This window comes from Poecilia reticulata, linkage group LG20 (assembly GCF_000633615.1).
Source record: "Poecilia reticulata strain Guanapo linkage group LG20, Guppy_female_1.0+MT, whole genome shotgun sequence".
In the NCBI taxonomy this organism is placed as follows: domain Eukaryota; kingdom Metazoa; phylum Chordata; class Actinopteri; order Cyprinodontiformes; family Poeciliidae; genus Poecilia; species Poecilia reticulata.
The window spans coordinates 6,676,936-6,698,371 of record NC_024350.1 but is presented as its reverse complement, the minus strand read 5'-3'; the positions used below and the strand labels follow the sequence as shown (position 1 = coordinate 6,698,371).

General features: G+C 43.7%; 1 protein-coding gene across 1 annotated transcript in view; it reads left to right on the top strand.

Annotated features, from left to right (window-relative positions):
• Positions 1–21,436, top strand: part of sspo (SCO-spondin) — a 77,411-nt gene that overhangs the window by 21,624 nt on the left and 34,351 nt on the right. Inside the window, exons 36-80 of the mRNA XM_017301762.1 lie at positions 116–347; positions 444–596; positions 1,366–1,503; positions 1,621–1,803; positions 1,901–2,051; positions 2,285–2,444; positions 3,137–3,185; positions 3,787–3,888; positions 3,971–4,098; positions 4,289–4,409; positions 4,556–4,683; positions 4,847–4,988; positions 5,077–5,247; positions 5,852–6,029; positions 6,120–6,195; positions 6,485–6,506; positions 6,590–6,710; positions 7,151–7,364; positions 7,458–7,599; positions 8,073–8,234; positions 8,311–8,490; positions 8,589–8,666; positions 8,743–8,895; positions 9,472–9,630; positions 9,715–9,879; positions 9,952–10,143; positions 10,279–10,401; positions 10,685–10,814; positions 10,934–11,059; positions 12,519–12,610; positions 12,742–12,945; positions 14,227–14,397; positions 14,491–14,746; positions 15,349–15,395; positions 15,508–15,678; positions 15,771–15,905; positions 16,856–16,992; positions 18,075–18,169; positions 18,248–18,297; positions 18,386–18,556; positions 18,724–18,894; positions 19,353–19,432; positions 19,640–19,809; positions 19,911–19,957; positions 20,415–20,615. Coding sequence (XP_017157251.1) covers positions 116–347; positions 444–596; positions 1,366–1,503; positions 1,621–1,803; positions 1,901–2,051; positions 2,285–2,444; positions 3,137–3,185; positions 3,787–3,888; positions 3,971–4,098; positions 4,289–4,409; positions 4,556–4,683; positions 4,847–4,988; positions 5,077–5,247; positions 5,852–6,029; positions 6,120–6,195; positions 6,485–6,506; positions 6,590–6,710; positions 7,151–7,364; positions 7,458–7,599; positions 8,073–8,234; positions 8,311–8,490; positions 8,589–8,666; positions 8,743–8,895; positions 9,472–9,630; positions 9,715–9,879; positions 9,952–10,143; positions 10,279–10,401; positions 10,685–10,814; positions 10,934–11,059; positions 12,519–12,610; positions 12,742–12,945; positions 14,227–14,397; positions 14,491–14,746; positions 15,349–15,395; positions 15,508–15,678; positions 15,771–15,905; positions 16,856–16,992; positions 18,075–18,169; positions 18,248–18,297; positions 18,386–18,556; positions 18,724–18,894; positions 19,353–19,432; positions 19,640–19,809; positions 19,911–19,957; positions 20,415–20,615 — 6,277 coding nt within the window. The remainder of the gene's footprint in view (positions 1–115; positions 348–443; positions 597–1,365; positions 1,504–1,620; positions 1,804–1,900; positions 2,052–2,284; positions 2,445–3,136; positions 3,186–3,786; positions 3,889–3,970; positions 4,099–4,288; positions 4,410–4,555; positions 4,684–4,846; positions 4,989–5,076; positions 5,248–5,851; positions 6,030–6,119; positions 6,196–6,484; positions 6,507–6,589; positions 6,711–7,150; positions 7,365–7,457; positions 7,600–8,072; positions 8,235–8,310; positions 8,491–8,588; positions 8,667–8,742; positions 8,896–9,471; positions 9,631–9,714; positions 9,880–9,951; positions 10,144–10,278; positions 10,402–10,684; positions 10,815–10,933; positions 11,060–12,518; positions 12,611–12,741; positions 12,946–14,226; positions 14,398–14,490; positions 14,747–15,348; positions 15,396–15,507; positions 15,679–15,770; positions 15,906–16,855; positions 16,993–18,074; positions 18,170–18,247; positions 18,298–18,385; positions 18,557–18,723; positions 18,895–19,352; positions 19,433–19,639; positions 19,810–19,910; positions 19,958–20,414; positions 20,616–21,436) is intronic.

Sequence of the window (21,436 nt, the reverse complement as noted above, 5' to 3'; positions counted from 1 at the left end):
ATATATAAGACTTAAACATCTGTTAAAAATTAAACATTTTTAGACGTTTCAAAATGAAACTTTTTGGATTGTGTCACGTAATTATTGAGAGTGTCTTGATGATGTTCTTCATCAGGTGTGTAATGGTGTAGCAGACTGTCCTGACTCTTCACTAACCCCGTCTGGAGGGCCCACAGATGAGCATGGATGTAGGACTTGGGGCTCTTGGGGCCCCTGGAGCTCCTGCAGCGCCTCCTGTGGATCAGGTACCATGAACCGGCGGAGATCCTGCCCCCCAGGTGACCCACTTCACCGCTGCCTCGGCCAACACACCCAGAAGCAGCAGTGCTTCAACACCACTTGCCCCGGTAAGCAGATGGAGAACAAGTATACTTTTGATATTTGTTCTTGTTAATTAGATTGAGATTGAGATGTTATATGGTTGTTGTTTTGCTTGTCCTCAGTGGATGGTCAGTGGTTGCCATGGAGCAGCTGGTCCAGCTGTTCCCGTGGTTGCGGTGAGGTGCAGGTGAGGCTCAGAGACTGCAGTTCTCCTCGCTATGGAGGTCGCCGCTGTTCCCAGCTCCCCGGACCCTCTAACATCTCCCTGGAGATCAGTAAGGACTGAGTTATCAACATACAGCTCACAGGTTTATTTAAACAGAATCATGTGTTATAGTGTTCCACTGGGTTCTGAATGAGGACCGGTTATATTTGCTTATAGATGTTACTTTTAGGACTTATATTCATATATATGATGTAGATTTCCTCTATTATCCTGATGAAAGTCATGCTTATTTATTCATGACATCAAATGACAAGGTAATTTTAAGAAATGTAGACCTTACCAGCCTGTCTTCAAAATGTCTGGTTGAGCTGTGAACTGTTTTGAACTTAGTCTGAATCAAAGTCACGTATCATTTTCAGCTGACTTATTTAACGTGTGCAGAATTACAAAAACAAATCATTTCCACAAAGTGACATCTGCATTTATCACATTAAATCTTTATTTTTCCCGGGAAAATGAGAGCAAAGCCCTCATTGGGAGAACAGATAAAAGATGCCAACCCCCCAAAAAGAAAAATAAAACAAACATTTAGAGTAACTTTTAAAATGAGTTATATGTTTAGTATGTTTTTAGAATGTGTTGTATTATTTATGTAGTATGTACAATTCTTGATCTGTTTGGCTCACATCCTCTACTCAACCTAAGGGAGCTTTTGACACCCAAGACATATTTTCCATGTATTTCTGTGTAGCATAAAAACATTCAGAGTTTTGAAGAAAGTGTCTAGGACTAGTATTGCAACAAAAACCACTTGACGGTTGTTTTTGTGGTCCTACGATCATGGGATCATAACGTTAATTCTACTTCCTGTTCTCCAGAACCATGTCCTGATGATGGCTGTGTTGACACCAGCTGTCCTCCTGGCCTGGTGAGGCGCCACTGTGCTCCGTGTCCCTCCTCCTGCGCTCACATCAGCAGTGAGTCGACCTGTGACCCTGCAACGCCCTGCTTCTCTGGTCGGTTGACACGTTACAGCGCAGGAAGAGTTTAAAATTGTGATTTCATGTAATTACGCATTCAGCTAACTTGGAAACTGTTGCTGTGAATCGTCACATTTCCCTCTTTGCCTTTAGGCTGCTGGTGCCCTGAAGGCCAAGTGATGAGTCACACACAGCAGTGTGTGTCACCCGGAGAGTGTGTGTGTGAGGTGGCCGGTGTTCGCTACTGGCCGGGTCAGCAGATGAAAGTGGACTGTGACCTCTGTGTGTGTGAGAGGGGAAGGCCTCAGGGGTGTCGGCCCAACCCAGACTGCTCAGGTGGGATACACACACACATGCACACACTACACACACAGTGTGTAAACACATGATCCATTCTGTTCTGATCCCACACATCTGTCTCTGACCCCCTCAGTGCACTGCAGCTGGTCGTCATGGTCTGAGTGGGGAGAGTGTTTGGGCCCCTGTGGGGTCCAGAGTGTCCAGTGGTCATTCCGGAGCCCCGATAATCCCACCAAGCACGGGGATGGGAGGGTGTGCAGAGGGATTTACAGAAAGGCTCGCCGGTAGGAATCATCCATTTCACTTCCTGTTATTTTAGAACCTTTCCATGATGTTTGTATGAATAATTCATCGATATCAGAGCCATCACTTTAGAGGAAATAAAGTCGAGTGGTAAAATAAACTGTTCTTGGAGATCACCTTCAATGACCGACACTTCTGCTAGCTGCTTCTTACTGTTCAGCTGGGCATTAATCCGTAGCCATGACGACACTATTTGTACCGTGTCTGTGTGCAGGTGTCAGACAGAACCCTGTGATCAGTGTCGCCATCACAGTCGATCCCATGTAGTTGGAGAAAGATGGAAAGTGGAGCCCTGCCAGTTATGCCATTGTCTTCCCAACCTCACGGTGCAGTGCGCCCCCTACTGTCCATACTCAGTCACCGGGTGCCCAATGGTGAGAGGAGATTTGTCAGAGCTACTGTGTTTACTGTGAGACTGAGCTGAGAATCTTAGTTGTAAACAAAATTGTAAATTGATCAGCATTAGCTAAGCAATAGTTTGTATATTTCTTCTATATGCAAACACATTCACTTAAGTAAATATTATTCATTTTTCTTTATAAACCTTTATGTGAACCTGAGTCACTGACACTGTAATTACAGGATGTTTCTTTCTACTGAAGCTCCTCATCTGCAGTGCTGTGAAAAAGTATTTTCCCCTTACAGAGTTCCTCTGGTTTTGGTTTGTTGTTTGTCTTAAATATTTTAAACCATGAGACATATTTTAACATCGGCCAAAGACCAGAAGCAAATGCCAAAATTGGTGATTTCACTTATTTATGGACAAAAGCCATTAAATAAACCACATGTAAAATCATGGAACAGCTGAGATTTGACTTACTTGACTGACTCCTGACCTGTAGAATCAACAAAAGAACCTGTCTGAGAATTTTTGCCTACTTGGTTCTGTCACACATTCGCAACACATCCTGCTAGGACTGAGCCATTGACGTCTATCTTTAATATTAGGAATTGTTTGATTATCACATTTAGACATAAAAAAGGGAAAAAATCTAAGTACTCTGAATGGGGGCAAATACTTTTTCACAGCACCTCATAAAGCTGTATATCGTTTTTGTTTTTTTAGGGTCTAAAGCTCATCACTGGAGAGGGGAACAGGTGCTGCTACTGCCAAGGTAGTCTGTCTGTGTGTCTGTCTGTCTGTCTGTCTGTCTGTCTGTCTGTCTGTCTGTCTGTCCGTCTGTCCGTCCGTCCGTCCGTCCGTCCGTCCGTCCGTCCGTCCGTCCGTCCGTCCGTCCGTCCCGTCTCGTCTCGTCTCGTCTCGTCTCTGACAGATCCATATAATATTTATGTATATTAAATGGAAAATATAGATATTTTTATTGGTCAGTTGTACATAGTTCTCTCTCTTTTTATTAATTTAGATCCGGTTTATTTACAGTGGTTAAATAAGTATAGGACATATCTTTCTCATTTTTAATATTTCTTATGGTTTCACTGACATAAAACTCACACATAAGATGCCGGCAACAACCCAAGAAACCTGGTGGTACAAAGAAAGCAAAGCATAAACTCACTTTCAGACATACAGCTTTCAGCCCAACACACATGGACTATATAAATCATCACAGGCTGCATGTATTCTTTACAGACAATCCACTTTTAAATGTAACATCTTTGTCAAGATAATGAACAGTGTGAGAGAAGAACAAATGTTACATCATTCACGGTTTGATTTTACACCCTGGAACATAATTTGTTTTTAATGATCTGTAGGTGAAAATGGGACAACGATGGTAACAGAAACTCCTGGCATTATGACATCCAAACCCAGGGATGTTACTCCTGTAGTACCTACATATCCTTTTCCACCTGGAGGTTGATGTCTTCGTTTATATACAGCAAATGTCACAGTCCATTACCATTCAGTATATTTAAATAATTCATTCTTCCTGTTAAGATGAGTGTTGGGTTCCTCTGGGTGTCCAGACCCTCCCAGTGTCTAGTTTTACTGCCTCGTCGCACCAGGAGGGCCACCCACCTGACGCAGCACGTCTTCATAGGTGGGACCCCAGTAGAGATCTCCAGGTACCTCACACATTCATAGCTTTCTGACACTTAACTTGATCAGGATCATCAATCCAATCTGCCTTTTACTTAAAAAAGTCTTAACAAGCTCTCCTGGAGTAACAAAACATAAATGGTGGACTTTTTATTCACCGTCAGATCAAGTCATAAAACCGACACCGGTTCTTTTCTGTTTGCTGTTCACATACAGGGCTGGAGTCCAGAGCCAGAGGAGTATAAAGACCTGCCACAAAAGAGACGCGAAGGACAAAGTGTCAACACGCAAAGCCCCTACATACAGATCGACCTACTCAAACCTTACAACATCACTGGTAAAGATTCCCACAGGTGCTTTCAAACAACTGAAATTGAAACTGCTGATTTCGTGTCCTGTGTTTTATTCTGTGAACAAAGAGCTTTGTTGTGTGATTATCCCTCGTTCATTTATTAAAATATGTGATGACTGATCTGATTCTAGGCGTGCTGACCCAGGGAGGTGGGGTGTTCGACACATTTGTGTCCAGCTTCTATCTCGAGTTCAGCCATGATGGAAAACGTTGGTACACTTACAAGGAGCTTCCTTCTGATGCGCCACCCAGAGCCAAGGTCAGAGGTCAAACAACTCTGTTTGATCTCTGACAGATCAAACAGATCTGTCAGAGATCTGACAGATCTGATCTCAGGCGACCCTGGTGCCTTCATTGGAGTTCAAACAGCTTCATTGGAGTTTCCACGTCGTCAAATCAATGTTTCTCTGCTCTTACTGCAGGTTTTCCTCGGTAACGATGATGATCGAGGCGTGATGGAGAGTAGACTGGAAAGGATAGTGTCGGCTCGGTTTGTTCGACTGTTGCCTCATGACTTCCAGAACGGCATCTACCTTCGGCTGGAGATCATGGGCTGTGGTGATGGTCAGCAGATTGATGATAATCAGGTTTTGCTGACCTTGAAGAAAATGGACACATCTTTCTAGAACATTCTTCTTTTTCTCCTCTCAAGGTTACCCCAGGTTAACTTTCCCAACCCCTCCTTCACCAGTCACTCTGGGTGAAGGCTGCAGAGAGAGAGAATTCCGGTGTGATAACGGTCGCTGTGTGCCGGCCGGCTCTCTGGGAGTTGTCTGTGACGGAGTCAATGACTGTGGGGACGGGTCAGATGAGAAGTACTGTGGTGAGTTATCTGCTCTGATTAGTCTGTGTAGATAATTTCCCATAATGCACTCTCAACCAGAAAATGATGGAGTGTTCCATTCGTAATGGGGAAAGCTGGAGGTGTATTCTTTACATGCGTTGCTTGAGAAATCGCCTTTTGCTAGAGACAAAAGAGAACTCTTACAACTGCTGAAATCTCATGCTACTCCATTGTTGCTTCAATGGTTTTTAGCGTAGCCGCACCACAGTGCAGTGTGACAATGAAAATGTAACAAATGTGGGGATTTTTATCCCTAATTGAACCGAGAACCGGAGTATCCGGTGTGAAAACACATTTAGAAACAAGGTGAGGAGATCAGTTGTCTTCTGGCAGCTTGGAGTAGAATTGGTGTTTTTGCTTGTCTTTTTATTTTTTTGCTCTTCTCCCCCTGGCATTCCACTAAGTGGAAGACAGAATTCTGTCTTCCACTGAATTAATATTTTTATTGTTCGTTTTGGTTTTAATTCACATTATGTCATTATTTTTCCATCTCAGTTTTGCAAAAGTTCTTTTGTAAGTTAAACAAATGAGCGTTGCATGTATTGGACAGCTTCCTGTTGTGTGTATAAAACATCTTTTGCAGGCACCCACCCTTCCTCCACAACCACCAGTCCACGCAGCTGTCCCATTGGTCACTTCTCTTGCCCACCACCAAGGGGTTGCATTGAGGCAGACAGGCGCTGTGATGGTTTCCCTGACTGTCCTAAGGGAGAGGATGAAAATGGATGCCATCTACATGACATCACTACACAGTCAGACAGGTAAGGAGCATACTGTCTTAATCGGATGCTTATATTTGTTCACTAAAATCGCTGTTATTCCTTATTCCAATTTTATTTTCCCATTTGCAGGCCACACACACCCACCCCATCTCCTCTGAAGACCCCATCAATGGTTGCTGTTACTCTCTCTACTGCATCACCGACTGTAAGGAAAATGTTTGAACATCTGTTCTAAACTAATTGTATTATATTCTCTGTATAATGCAAACCAAATATCAAAACCCACAGTTAACAGTTCTGTCTTGAAATTGTATAAGCTTTAAAAAAGTGAAATTTTCTCCTCGTTATTAAACTTACACCATTGTGACAATCATGCGGCCACTGCTTCAAACTTTAAAAGACAGAAGATTTCAGATGTTGCTGCTGTTTTAGTTTATTATTCGTTCCTTGTTGCTCACACTAACGTCTTCTAATCTGGATGTATTTATGGAAAGGACGGCGGTCCAGGATACCACAGTAAGTTTCTGCTCTTTCTGAAGATTTTTTTTAAATACCTTGAATTTTTCAGTGTTCCCACTAATAAATGTCACATCTCACAGGCCTTTGCTCCTCTCCTCTTGGACTGGAGGATGGGAGGATTCACTACGGTCAGCTGTCCTCATCCTCTCAGCATGAGAACAACCCCGCTGACGCCGGGAGACTAAACATCGTCCCCAACATGTGGGTGATGGCATTCTCCTTTGCTTGTAGTTTCCTGGTGTTGTTGACATTTAATATGGGGGGTGCACTGATTGTAGTTTTCTGACCAGTCACTGACCTTTAGAAAGTCTGTCTTACCGATTCCAATTTGGTCAATTGGCAACAGTGGGGTGACTATAGTTACATGCAGATATGACCTTGTGTCAGCTTTCTATCACTGCAGAGCAGAAGGGGGCAGTGACTGATTTTCAGACCTCTGCGTACGTAGATAAGTGGAAATGATCAGATTTGTGTGTATTGGTCGGGTTACACCGACCAATACACACAAATTCATTTTGCCCCGATTTCTCCCAAAATGAAGGAAATTGGGGCAGATTTATCGATGGACACCTATTTAAATGATCATTTGAAAACAAGGATTCAAGTTATCAAAATTGCGTATTATTATCTCTTTCCTGCAGTCCAGTTATGGAACCTGGCTGGAGCCCCCTACCTGAGGACCCCCAGCCATATTTTCAGGTGGATTTCCTGGAGCCCACTTGGGTGTCAGGAGTGGTGACACAGGGCAATGAGCACATGTGGGGCTACCTCACCAAATACCGCCTGGCCTTTGCCCCCCAGAGCGCCCTCTTCTCGGATTTCACAGCAAATGGAAAGTTTGACGGCCCTGCCAAGGTGCTGGTTGTTTAATACTATGTAGCCTATAAATCAGTGAGATAAAACTCAGACTAAGTTTGTGTAATACTACATGTGATTTTTGTCCCGTAGGTGTTTGAGGTTCGGATGGTGGGCAGGACCCCCGTGACCCGCTGGTTGGGCCGGTTGGTAAGAGCTCAGTACATCAGAATCATCCCTGTGGAGTTCAGGGACACCTTCTACCTCCGTGTGGAGATTCTTGGCTGCAGAGGAGGTAAGGACTTTAACAAGCATACACCGCTATGAAAGCATGATGAACAAAATATTTCAAGAGAAAAAGTATAAAAAACCATTTGAACCTTAAGACATTTGGTGACATTTAAGCCACAATGTTCAGTGGTTTTATTGAGATTTTATCAGATAGACCAACACAAACTAGGTCATAATTATGAAGTGAAAATGATACATCGCTTTTTAATTTTTAATTTTTTTTCGGAACAATAATCTGAAAAGTATGATGTGCATTTCTATTCAACCCTCTTGAGATAATACCCTGTTTTGCAAACAGGAAGAGGATTCATAAAGACACTGGAATGTATTTAGTCGTGTTGGAGTAAAGGGGATGAATACAAATATAAGTTTCTATTAGTATATGTAACTTATACAGCTTAGTAAAGGTTTAAGTATAAAATTGCTTTAGATGTTCCTTATAGAGTCATAAAAACAATGTGTCCCTGACATATGCAGATGAGTATGTGACCACATCGCCCTCTGGGGTTGGGACAGTGACAGTGCAGCGCTGCAAGCCAGGCCAGTTTCTATGCCACGGCAGTGAGGAGTGCATCCCTGTGTCTTTGCTTTGTGACGGTCAGCCAAACTGTAAGGACTACTCTGATGAGACGAACTGTGGTGAGAGTTACGCAAAATTTACCATTTAACGACAGATCGGTTCTCTCTCTTAAAGCTTTCCCTCTGTCCTGTCCAGGAACTGCTCCCACCAGAGGTTTTCCAGGCCTCCGCAATCAGACCAGCTACACTGGAAAACCTGGTATCCATGGTGACAACACAACAGGCGGCCCTGGGCTGCACACTACCAAGTCTGAAGATGGCTTTCCTGGTGTGGCATCACCTGCAGTCACTCCCAGATCTCAGCCACCAAGTTCAGGTAACTGTGATTACCTGGTTCTCTTGTGTCGGCTGAATTACTTGTGTGTTCGTTTGGTTCTAAACGATCAAGACTATCTTAATACCTACAATATGCAGGAGTCACAACAGGCCAACCTGGACTCCATCTTACTTCCTCAGTGCAGCCTGGCAGACCCGGTCTTCAAACCACAGAAGGTGGGTCATGATTTCCCCATGTGTTGTCCCTGCAATCACAGTTACAGTATAACCAGCAGGTTCTGTTGATTCACAGCACCATCAGTCATCACAAGCACAGACACCGGTTTGCCCAGAGTGCTTTGCATAGAGGGCCAGTTCGCATGCTGGTCATTTGGCTGTGTGGACTCTGCACGAGTGTGCGACGGAAGGAAGGATTGCTTAGATGGTTCAGATGAAGAACGTTGTGGTATGACAGACTGCTCGTTATTTCTTATTCACCAAAGCCAGAGGTCTTCATGCCCAGGCCTCGAGGGCCGGGGTCCTGCAACTTTGAGAGGTCTCTGCTTCAACACACCAGAGTCAGATATTGAGGCCATTAGAAGGACTCTGGAGAACCTGATTGTATACTGAGGGGGTACTTCAGCCATTTGGTTCATGAGTGTTGGATGTTAGCCTGGTCAAAACCAGCCCCTGGTTCTATACTCTGCTTCAAAACATCCATCCGTCTGTCCATTCATTTATTCATCCATCCATTATCATACACACTTATTCCTAGTGGAGTCATGAGTGGTGCTGATGCCTCTTTCCAGTGGTCAACGGGCGAGAGGTGGGGTCACCCTGGACATGTCGCCAGTCTCTGCTTCAAAGTATAGAAACTGAAAGCGTGGCTAACACTGAATGGCTTCGATTCCAGGCTGGTTGGACCAGGGACACATCTAAAAGTTGCAGGACGCCGGCCCTTTAGGCCTTGGTTTGAGTGAACCCTGCTCCAAAGTTTTCAGTACATGCTGAATGCCAGTCGTCCCTCACTATGCCCCTTCAGGTACAACAACCAGCCCAGCAGTAACTCCATGGCGCCCCCTGGTGCCCAGACCCTGCTCCCCAAAGCAGTTCTCTTGTGACAGCGGTGAGTGCGTTCACAAGGATCGCAGGTGTGACCTGCAGAGGGATTGTATTGATGGATCGGATGAAAAAGACTGTGGTAGGTGTTACATATGCTCTTCCAAAGTGGTCATGTGATCAAAGGGTTTGTGTATTTCTTACCTTTTATTCTGCTCTTCTGCAGTGGACTGCATAATGTCCCCATGGACAGCCTGGAGTGGCTGCAGTGTGACGTGTGGTCTCGGCTCCCTGTTCCGGCAGAGGGACATTCTAAGAGACGCCCTGCCTGGAGGATCCTGTGGTGGAGCTCAGTTTGACAGTCGAGCCTGCTTTCCTCGAGCATGTCCAGGTCTGTATGCAGGACCTACATCCATCACCTATTAGGGGAGCCGTTTGCTTGATACTGTGTTCCTTCTCCCAGTTCATGGTCACTGGTCGGCATGGACAGAGTGGTCAGAGTGTGATGCTCTGTGTGGAGGAGGAGTTAGACAGAGGAGCAGAACCTGCTCAGCTCCTCCTCCTAAAAATGGAGGGCGGGACTGTGAGGGCATGACCCGACAGAGCCAAACTTGCAACATCCAGCCCTGCACCAACGAGACAGGCACACAGACAGGTAAGGGTCAAACGCAACCACCTGTTCTCAAAGGTGGAACTTTTCTTCCAAACTTAAGACTATTCAAATGCTTCCAACTGGATGGGTTTGATTGTTCTTAGTTTGTTGTAACTCCACTAACAACCTGACCAACAGGCTGCGTCAGCGGCATGGTGCTGGTGAAAGAAGAAGATTGCCGAGCTGGACGGGTTGATCTCTGTCCTCCCACCTGCTCAGACCTCAGCATGACCAGCAACTGCTCTGCAACATGTGTCATCGGTAAGACTCAGAAGCATGGTTTTTACATTTAATATAAGCTGCATGTGCCTTTGAAATGCAGGTAAAAAAAAACATGTCTTTTATGACAAAAGCTGAGTGTTTCTTCCAGCAGTGACCATCCACTTATTGGATTCTTCTTCTGCAAGATTTTGTCAAGGGTTTACAGGTCAAAGAAGGAAAAACATGCATCCCATCCCTCAGCAACACCCTGGAGGGAAATGCATTCCCTCCAGGGTGTTTTGGATCAGAGCAAACTTTTGCCATAAATGGTGTCTTTCCCCAGGCTGCCGCTGTCCCTACGGGCTGTACCTTCAGGGCGGCCGATGTGTGAACTCCAGCCAATGCGTCTGTCACTGGGATGATGAAACCTTGCAGCCTGGGCAAGTGATCAGCAGAGATCAGTGCACCACGTGGTGAGAGATACAGACATGTCTTCAAATATTAATGTGAAAAACATGTGTAAAAAGAGATTTTTTTTTTATTGTGAATAACAATGAGTGGAATGCTTGTTGGAATGCTTATTTGACCTCAGCATGTGCAGAGAAGGGCAGGTCACTTGTGACACTTCTAGATGTCTGGAGACCTGTCAGTGGTCCGCCTGGTCTGCATGGTCTCCATGTGATGTGACGTGTGGTGTGGGGATGCAGCAACGCTACAGGTGAGCATGTTTGTTTCTGTGCAGTTCAGGGTATAAGGCACCGATAAACCCTGAGTATCAGCATGTCTCTGTCTTTGTGGCTTATTTTAAGAAAATTGTTCTTTGGTTTGAGTTTACTCTTTACCATCAACTTCCTGCTTCTTCCATCAGATGCAATATTTTACTCAAAGCACTCTGTTCCCATTACTTTTCACCTAACGAGCAGATGCTAACAAACTGATCCCAAACTGCAGTGTCAGTCAAACGAAACTGTAGAGTTTTATGTATGAGGAGACGACGATCTGGTGTTCAGCAGGTTCCCAAAGTGTATATTTCTAACCTGGATACAGAAACACATTGAAGCCAAAATGGAGAAGTTCTCTATGTGGAAAAAGTAGACCGAGCCAAATTCAATGTCTGTATGACAATCCCAAATGATTACCGTATTTTCCACACTATAAGGCGCACCTAAAAACCTTCAATTTCCTCAAAAGCCAACAGTGCGCCTTATAATCCGGTGCGCCTTATATATGGACCAATATTGAGTCACAACAGGTCTAGCAACTATGGTAAGCAGCCGCCGACTTCATTTTCTCCCGTAGAAGAAGAGGTGCGCGGTGCATGCTGGGATAGTTGTCAGAACACTGGTTTGTTAATAAAGTTTGATAATACATTTAAAGCCAGGGGGGGCGGAGGGTCGGGGAAAGAGAGACAGAGACTGCGGCGGTAGCAGGTCGGTTGGTGTGTGTTAGACAGAAAGCAGTTGGGAACAATATCGCAACACCAACACCGTGAGTGAAACAATGACTGGGGCAGCCTACTATATAAAATACTCGGGGACCACTTCTTTACAAATGTGGATGTGTRATAATAGAGTACGGAACAAATTGGCAACCCAAACTGAAGTGTCTATTCTATGCGCCTTATAATGCCTTATATATGAAAAAAATTTTAAAATAGGCCATTCATTGAAGATGCACCTTATAGTGTGGAAAATACGGTACCTCTCCACTGTCATGCCTGATATTTGGTACAAGGTGTTTGGGCTGAACACTTGAGCTAAACATCTCTACTTTGGTCTCATCTGTCTAACAAACATTGATGTAGAAATCTTGTGGTTTCAGATACAACTTTGACAACCCTTTCAAACAATCCATTCTCATTCAGTCTTTTCCTGTTGTGTTAAGAACGATAACATAATAATTCTAAGTGATCCATGTAAAGTCTGAAATGGAGCTACTGGTTTTCAGCACTAGTCTAACCTTGGGGTGAAATCAGTGAGATGTTCACTGCTTGAAAGATTTCCAGCTGTCCCTGCTGTCTTCCACCTCTGAATAATGGACTTCAAGTATTTAGGAAATGACCTCTGACCTTTACCAGACTGTTTGGCAGCAGCACTTCCTTCTCTAAGGTTAATAGCATAAAATTATGAAGATAAAGACGAATGAGATCTTATCAAAGCTAATTTCTCTCTCCTCAGGTCTGTGCTGATCTCAGCTGGACCAATCAGAGCGCAGCCCTGTTCGGGAGATGCCTCTGAGTCCCGACGCTGTTCCATCCCATGTCTCCCTGGTATCTGAGCTCACACTCACTCAGCTGAATTGTTTTGTGGCTTTTTTTTTTTTAACAACTTAATTGTTTCTAGTCTAACAGTTTCACCTCATGTATGAGCTGTGTTCCACAGTCTTCTCCATGTTGCACAGTTCTACCAGGTGGCACATGGAGTAGATGGACCAGCTGGTCAGAGTGCACTAAGACATGTTTCAGTGACGTGGACGATGTGGGAATCAGACGCCGATTTCGCAGCTGCAACCAAACACCCTCGGCTTTCAACCGTACACACACACAACCTGTGTGTGATGGAGACGATGAGGAGCTTGAGCCCTGCAACACCGAGCACTGTCCAGGTACAGAACCCTTCATCCTGTATGCACATACACAGAATATGTGCATACAATCAAATAATTGTACATTTCTGTCCTTAAAGAGATAGTTCATGATATTTGAGGTCAGTTTAGGAGAATATGAGCAGTTCATGTTTCAGCTGACGTGGATGATGCTCGTATTTGGTGTACAAATGTGGCCCTTCAGCAAATAGACCTTATGCAGATGGCTACTTTTGAAATTGTTTAGGTGGAATTGTTTTTAATGGTCAGTTTAGATCTTCTAAAATGAAAATGCCAACTACAACACAAAGTATTTTTCTTGTATTAGCCTTGTTTTTGTGCTTTGGTTTTAATATTATGGAAGGACTTTTTACTCAAAAACAGATTTTTGCAGTGACTCAGCTGATGGAGCACTGACACCATGAGAGGAGGCCAAAACTGCCACAAATAATCACTTATACCAAACATCTGGTTTAAAACATGCTGTAAAATATGGTGAAAATCCCAGCAAGCAACTACTTTTTACATGACTTCTTACACATGATTTTGTTCAATGATGCATGGCAAAGTTCAAGGCCTGAATAAGCAATTTTTAGATGTTCAGAAAGTTGGTTTATAACGGCATGAAAAATAACTTTTTGCTGTGTTTCATTATGACATTCTACCTAGGTGCTTGTTGAAAGTTTGATTTATTGCACTTTTGTGTCATGATAGATGACGTTATCCTGTATTTGATTCCTGGTCTCGAAGCATTTGCTGCATTTCTTCCCCCTCCCTGTCCACCTTGTTAATTTACTGTTCAATAAATGCCAAAAAAAGAAGTAGAACAGACTAGGGAACATCGATTCATTCACCTCGGTTAAAGAACGTTTTCACTTTGGGAAAAAACCCAAAACATCTTGTAGACTAATAAAACAGAAAACATTCAACCCAAACATATTTATTAACACAAACACCGGATAACTTTTTTCTTTTGACCTACAATAATTTTTCTACTTTTTTTTCATTTAAGCATATTTTTATTTTAAAAATTTACTGCAAAGCTGATACAAAGGAAAAAAAAACCACAAACTATTTTTAATTTAAATAAACCACAAAAATCCTTTTGAGGTTTGAGTTGCTAACGGTAACAGCTCACTTTGGTGTTGGTCCTTCTCATGCTGGCCTAATCTTTGCCTCTGGTACAGACTAGTCTGTATTTTTATTAAATGAAGATACATGAAGATAACCTTTTGAAAGAATATCACTTCAAAAATTGTGAACTTCTCCTTTAACATGCTAACTTTAGCCATGTTCTTCCAGTGGATGGAGGCTGGTCGCTCTGGTCCCACTGGTCTCGCTGTTCGTCTGACTGTGACTCTGGCGTCCAGACGAGGGAGAGGCTCTGCAGTTCACCGACGCCACAGCATGGGGGCAGTAACTGCTCTGGGCCTCACATACAAACAAAGGACTGCAACTCCCATCCCTGTTCAGGTTTTACACATGCAGAAAACATTGTCCTCACACTCTTTGGTTTGTTTTCTGTGTCAGCAGACTCGTACTGAATGTGTGTTTGTTTCCCTTTAGGTGTGTGTCCAGAGGGCATGACCTACATGACAGCAGCGGAGTGTGAGGCTCAGGGCGGGGCGTGTCCGAGGGTGTGCATGGACATGACCTCCGCAGACGTTCAGTGCGCCACCTCCTGTTACGACGGCTGCTACTGTGCCCCGGGGTTCTACCTGTTCAACAGCAGCTGTGTCCCTCTGGCGCAGTGCCCCTGTTACCACCAGGGGGCGATGCACCCAGCGGGAGCCACCCTGCCTGCTGACGCCTGTAACAACTGGTAGCCCTCTTAAGCAATTCTTTCACTTCAGGCCACAAGTCCTGCTTCTGTTGGAACGTTTGTCATTAAAGCTGCATTAAAAAATGTTTTTTATTTATTTGTTAAAACTGTCACCATGTCATGGCAGTTTGTTATGAGACAGCTGAGCTGCTGTTGCTGTATGAAGAAATGAACCACTCCCAACCTTAAACAACCAATCAGAGTCAGGGGGAAGGCCTTAGCGCTGTCAACCAACGTCATGTACTCGCTGCTAACGGTGTTACCGTTGCAGGAAAACCGTCATCGGTGGCCATGCTAACTAGCCTTAGCATTTACAACGGCTCTGCTAGCTGCAGCATAGCAGAGAGCAAGAGAGGAGCAGAGAGAGGGATGAGCTGCATCACATGGAGGTGATTCTCAGCGATAAGACCCGCCTCCTGGCTTTGATTTGTTGTTTCTAGTTGGTACTGGGAGAAGATGGAGGAGCTAGATGTTTTTTCACAGGTTATGTCTCATATCATACTGTCACGAGTCACATAATGAGAGTTTCAACAAATATGCAAAATAAATATTTTTATAAAAGTTAAATGCTGCAGCTTTAACTCCTTCTGTCACGTTAACAGTACCTGCACTGATGGAGAAATGGAGTGTGGGTCTACTCCATGCCCAGGTGAGTACTGTGTGATGACTGGTGTTTTCCTGTTCTCTTTGTTTTTTGTTTTTATTTTGTTTGGCTTATTTTTATTTATTAATTTTTTTTGCTTTGTTATTTTGTATCAAAGTGGACTGTGGTTGGAGCAGCTGGACGCAGTGGAGCACATGCACTCGGACGTGCGATGTGGGTATCAGACGGCGGTACCGCTCAGGAACCGATCCTCCTCCAGCCTCCGGAGGTCGTCCCTGCAAAGGAGAGAGAGTCAGTGCTGATACCTGCAGCGTCGAGCCCTGTCTGGGTGAGAACAACCACATCACCGATGGTGTCAAAGTGATGTGGAATGGATGCGTGGGAAAGGTGAAGGATACGGGTGTCGTGATGTGTCTGAAGGTATCAGAGAACCGTGGAGCTCGTGGTCGGAGTGCTCTGTGACGTGCGGAGGAGGTTACCGGACCCGGACCCGCGGGCCAATCAGGACCCACGGCACAGCCCAGCAGTTCAGCGCTTGTAACCTGCAGCCGTGTGGTAACACTGATCTGATCAGTTATTGTTCCTTCAATAAGCGGGCTCACCTCATACATATGTAGCTGTAGTTACTACAAGAAAGAAATGAGGAACCAATATGATTCGCTACCAACTCTGGGCCTTCTTAAATCATCTAAAAATGCTTTAGATATTTCTTGAAAATAACAACATACTGTCATATTTTGTCAGCTGACATTCACTCAGGTAAAACAGACTTTCTTACTGTTATTATTGACCTAGTTGCCTAAGTACAGAATCAGAGAAAAATTAGAAGTGACTAGAGTTTGAGTCAATTCCTCTGTTATACCTGCAAACCCAGAGCAGCTCCATTTCATTACTACTTTTTTCCGGTTATGGATTGAGCCCTTAGTTTGTCTTAAGTTTGAAGCAAGAGGAGATGTTTACATGTTGTCAGTATCTGCCCACGCTGACAGAAAGCACTCACAGTACTTTACCCTCCGCTCTTTTCTACATAGGATGGCTGAAGTTTGTCCTCAAAGTTTCTCAGGTTATTTTTTTGTGTTCACTCGGGAATAGAGTACCAAGTTGAGCTATTCTCACTTCAAATTCGTCATGTAAAAAACAGTTTCTTCAAAAGTGTTAATACCATGTTTGTGCACAGCTGCTGTCATATCCGAGTGTTTTAGAATTTAATAATCATTCCCAGAGTTTTTTCAGAAATTTTGGAAGTGTTTTATTTTTTCTTTAATCATATACTAGTAGTGGTCTCCAATTGTAGACATCACTTATGAATAGTACAATAATTTTTTCCTAAATTCTTACATTTTTCCTAAATTGCTCCTGACCCCACTGTTAGTTATTTTTACACGTTTCTGCCAAGAATGATTAATCCTTATACTTGAACTAATACATTGTAGTCTCTAAAACAATACATATATGTAATCTATTGTGAGTTGTATTTCTTGTTTTTATTTGACTCGTATGCTCAGGTGGGGGCAGGACTTGTCCTCCAGGCCAGCAGTGGACACAGTGTGTGGTGGGACCTGTGACCTGTACTGACCTTACTCTGAACCTGAGCAGGAACTGCACTCCAGGCTGCCAGTGTCCACATGGGACTGTCCTGCAGGTCAGTTAAAGCTCATGACAAAGCAACAACAGTTGACCAAAGTGCTCTACAACTCATCATGAGACAATCAAATGAAGTCACATAAAGAAGCAACATCAATTCAGACAGGTTTAGAAAAACGAATAAAAATATTTCAGTGATGTAGATGCATGAGGAATTTATCACATAGTTCTGGAGCAGCAACTGCAAAAGCCCAGTGTCCTCCATTTTTCAACCTTAGTCTGGAAATATCAAGACCATTCAGGTAATGAGGTGTCAGTTCATTTTAAGATTTAAAAATAAGCAGGAAGGAAGTTGCCTCACAATCAATCCTAAAACAGAAGCAGCTGCTGATTCTTTGGGAGGGGAGTGATGTGGTCTTGCTGGACAAGCTGCAGGCAGATGACCTGTGCTAATCCAGTGTAATGAAGGCCTAACTGACCTTGTCGAGGTCACCAAAGTACAGGGACGGCTTCACCCTTCCAATCATTTTTAACTGAAAAAGGTCAGCTCCCAGTACAGCATCTGTCTGCTGAAGTTCAAAGAGTTATTCAGAATAATCCTCAGGTTTCTGGTCAAGATCAGTTCTTAGAGGATCAAAATCCAGCTGGTCAGAAAATTCAGAAATGTTAGTTAATACTTTTTCTTTTTTTTTTAATGTGCCATCCATGCCAAACACTGAAATGAGTTCTGACAAAATGCTTTATTGGTGTGTAACTTCTGTGTGTATACTGTGCTTCCTAGAACCCAAAGGGAGCATACAGAGGTTAAAGAGAGAAGAGAACTTGAACATAAAAAGAGAAGAAATCTCTCCATTTTGTCTCTGGGATAGGCCTGGGGAAGTTAGCTAAATGTCTGCAATTACTTTTTTTTGGTTTACTTCTTTTCCTCAAGTCAGCTGAAGAACAAGGAAATTAAACAAATGGGTCTAAAATGAGATAAAACCGTTGGGTGAAGGTTATGCTTTGTAGCTATAGACTCCACCAGAAGTGATCAAACACCGCTGAGCTAGAAGTTGATGGCCGCTTGAAGCAGATATACGTTTATACATGCACTTTCTACGTTACTCTGAAAGCTTAGGTGTGAAGCTTTTCTATTTTCAGGACGGTAAGTGTGTTCTGCAGTCAGACTGTCCCTGTGATGCCGACAGAGAGCCATCCAAACCTGGAGACACTGTGCCTAACAAATGCAAGAACTGGTAGGAAAATGCAGCACAAGCTAACTCTAAGTGCGTTAAGGGAGAGTTAAAGTGACAGACATGTTTCTAACATTCCAGTACCTGTGAAAGAGGAAGGCTGGTAAACTGCTCTCGGGTCAGCTGCAACGGTAAGACGCACGACTTGGAACTGGAAAATACTCTTAACATGTGGAACCTTGTAATGTTTACACACCATCGTGTGTGACGCGTGTCCAGTGGACGGCCAGTGGTCATTATGGACTCCCTGGAGTCGGTGCTCAGTGTCGTGTGGAGCAGGTCTCCAGTCTCGGTACCGGTTCTGCTCCAGTCCCCAGCGGTCAGGCAGTGGACTCCCGTGTCTTGGTCCTCACCGCGAGGATCAAGTCTGCATCGTCTCCCCGTGTGACCGTGAGCAAACCACGTGTTGAGTTTTGGTTCATGAACGTTACCAACAGCACACATGTTGACATCGGAGTGTTCTGCTGCACAATGAACCAGTTTAATGCATTTACAGTTGCAGTAAACCAAACGTGCTTCTTTTAGTAATTTTCTTTTTTGTAATGGCTTGTCTGTAGTTGACGGGGCCTGGAGTCGGTGGAGTGACTGGACCGACTGCTCCAAGTCGTGCGGTGGAGGGATCCAGAGCCGGAGGAGACTCTGTGACTCGCCCAGTCCTGAGGGGGCCGGGAGCTACTGCGAGGGCCTGGGGACAGAAGTCAGGGCCTGTAACACCGACCACTGTCCAGGTAGCCTGGAGGAACTCGGCTCATGACGTACATTTCATTTGTCAAGTCAATGTCTAGTTTATTCATACAGCACTTTTAGAAACGGCTTAGAACTGCTCCAAAGTGCCACACAAAGACAATAACACAGCAGGATCAATTAAAGAAGAGAAAATAAAACTGAAAAGTCACAACAGAAAAGTTACAGTATCGGGCCTCAATTAAATGCCAGCGAATAAAAATAAGCTTTAAGGCGGAAAGGAAACTTATTCTAGAGAGCAGGAGCAGCAGCGGAGAACGCCCGATCTCCTGCAAGGAGATTCAATAGCAACTCATTTGATCTCAAAGTTCTGGATACAGATTGAAGTTTGAAAAGATCCTAAAGATGAAAAGAGGCAAGCCCACTTAAATTAATAAGTTGTCTCCAGTGTGTAACATACTGTAAAGAATTTCCTCCCAGTTTTTCCGTCTGTTTGCTCCAGTGCCGCCTTGCTCCAAGGTCCCAGGAACGGTTTTCAGCAGCTGTGGGCCGTCCTGCCCTCGGTCCTGTGACGACCTGTCAGTAAGTGTAGCCCAGCAGAGTGCTCGTCTTTAACGTGTTTCCTTCTGTGTTTGAATAAAAATGCATGTCACACTTTCAAAATTTTTATTGAACATTAAAGTTGGGCGGGTGTGATGTGACAAAATGTGAAAAAGTTTAAAGTGTAGTTTTAAAAGCTCTGTACTTTCATCCTGTTGATATAAACCGATATCCTGACTCATCTCCCAGCACTGTGAGTGGCACTGTGAGCCGGGCTGCTACTGCACCGACGGGAAGGTCCTCTCAGCCAATGGGACGGTCTGCCTAGCGAGGGATGGCTGTCCCTGCTTGGACATAAACTCTGGGCGTCGTGTGGAGCCAGGAGAGTCCACTGAGGCCCCTGATGGCTGCAACAACTGGTCAGAACGATTTAGACTGAAGGAACACGTTGAGTTTATGATGCTTTATTGATTATAAATCTGCAGATTTGAAGCATCAGCTCTGTTTCTCTGTGTTGCAGCACATGTCAGGGTGGCAAGTTCAACTGCACCAGAGAGCCGTGTCCAGGTGGGTAAGGTCACCTTAAAGATCGGTCAATCAATTAATCAATCAATCAAGTTTATTTTTATAGCACATTTCAGAAACAAGTCACTTCAAAGTGCTTTAAACCATAAAAACACAATAAAGCTACAGTTGAAACATTGCCATCAAAAATGTTGGTCAGTGTTTCATTTATTATGAAACTCTAAACAGCTGGACTTTAGTCTAGTTTTAAAGGAACTCAGTATTTTGGTTGTTTTGCAATTTTCCAGAAGTTTGTTCTAGATTTGTGGTGCATAGAAGCTGAATGCTGGTTTTAGTCAGAACACCAACAGCAGCGTTCTGGATCTACTGCAGCTGGAGGATTTATTTTTTTTATTTTTATTTTTTTAGGCAGACAATGTAAATACACTGTCGTTCCTCATGTGCCAAAATTTTCACTTCTAAGCTAGCTGGAACTAACTGGTACATCTCTGTTTCCTAGTGTCGGGTGGGTGGTGTGAGTGGTCAGACTGGACCCCCTGCTCCAGAACCTGTGGGGCGGAGTCACTGTCCCGCTACAGGAGCTGCAGCTGTCCTGAGCCTAAAGCTGGGGGAGACCCCTGTGCTGGAGGACAGGAAACGCACAACGGGATCGGAGCGCAAATACAGAGACGGCCCTGCCCTGTCGTCACGTTCTGCCCAAGTAAGATCCTGACAAAAACAGTTTGTTTTAAAAACAGCTTTTTAAAACAAACGTTTTAAAAAGCTGTTTGTACGAAAATAGTTTTGGTAAAAAACTTAGCTATCTGATCAGGTGACCCAGTAGAAACAATCTGCCACTGTTGACAGGATAAAACGTATAAAACAAGAAGGTTAGAACTGTGACTTTAAACAAATATTTATTTTTCTATTATAATTTTAGACAGATTCAGGGTGTTTCTTATGGAGCCCCCGATGGTTTATGGGAATTTATTTTCTTTTTCATTACCTCACAAAACTTTTGCGTTCCCTTTCAATAAGCAGATAATGCTTACTGCAATTATAGAGATGGAACTGCACATGAAAACGGCCCTTTATTAACCATTCAGGCGACCATCACAATCAAAACTGTCAGATGTGACTTTAGTATTCCGCAAAAATAACTTGGAAATAGTCCAAATAGTTTGGATGTATTTTCTTTTTCTTGCGAAAAATTTGATTACATCTTAAAAATGATGGAAAGAGAAGCTTTGTGGTGGATTTCTATCCTCAAGAAAAACATATAGAACTTCAGATATCTCACAAACCAGATATTACCATACATGGAAAAACCTTATATTACAGCAGAAAGTATGATTCCCACTGCAAGAAAGACTTTCAGTTTTACTCCCGGTTATCTGGGCTGCATTGCTAACATTTAATTTTGATTTCTCTGTGTTCTTTTTCACTTTTAGTCCTCTCTGACAGATCTGCTGGTGGGATCATTCATGTCAGTTATTTATTCACTCAGGTGCCTGTCTTACAGTTTTTGTGTGTGTGTGTGTG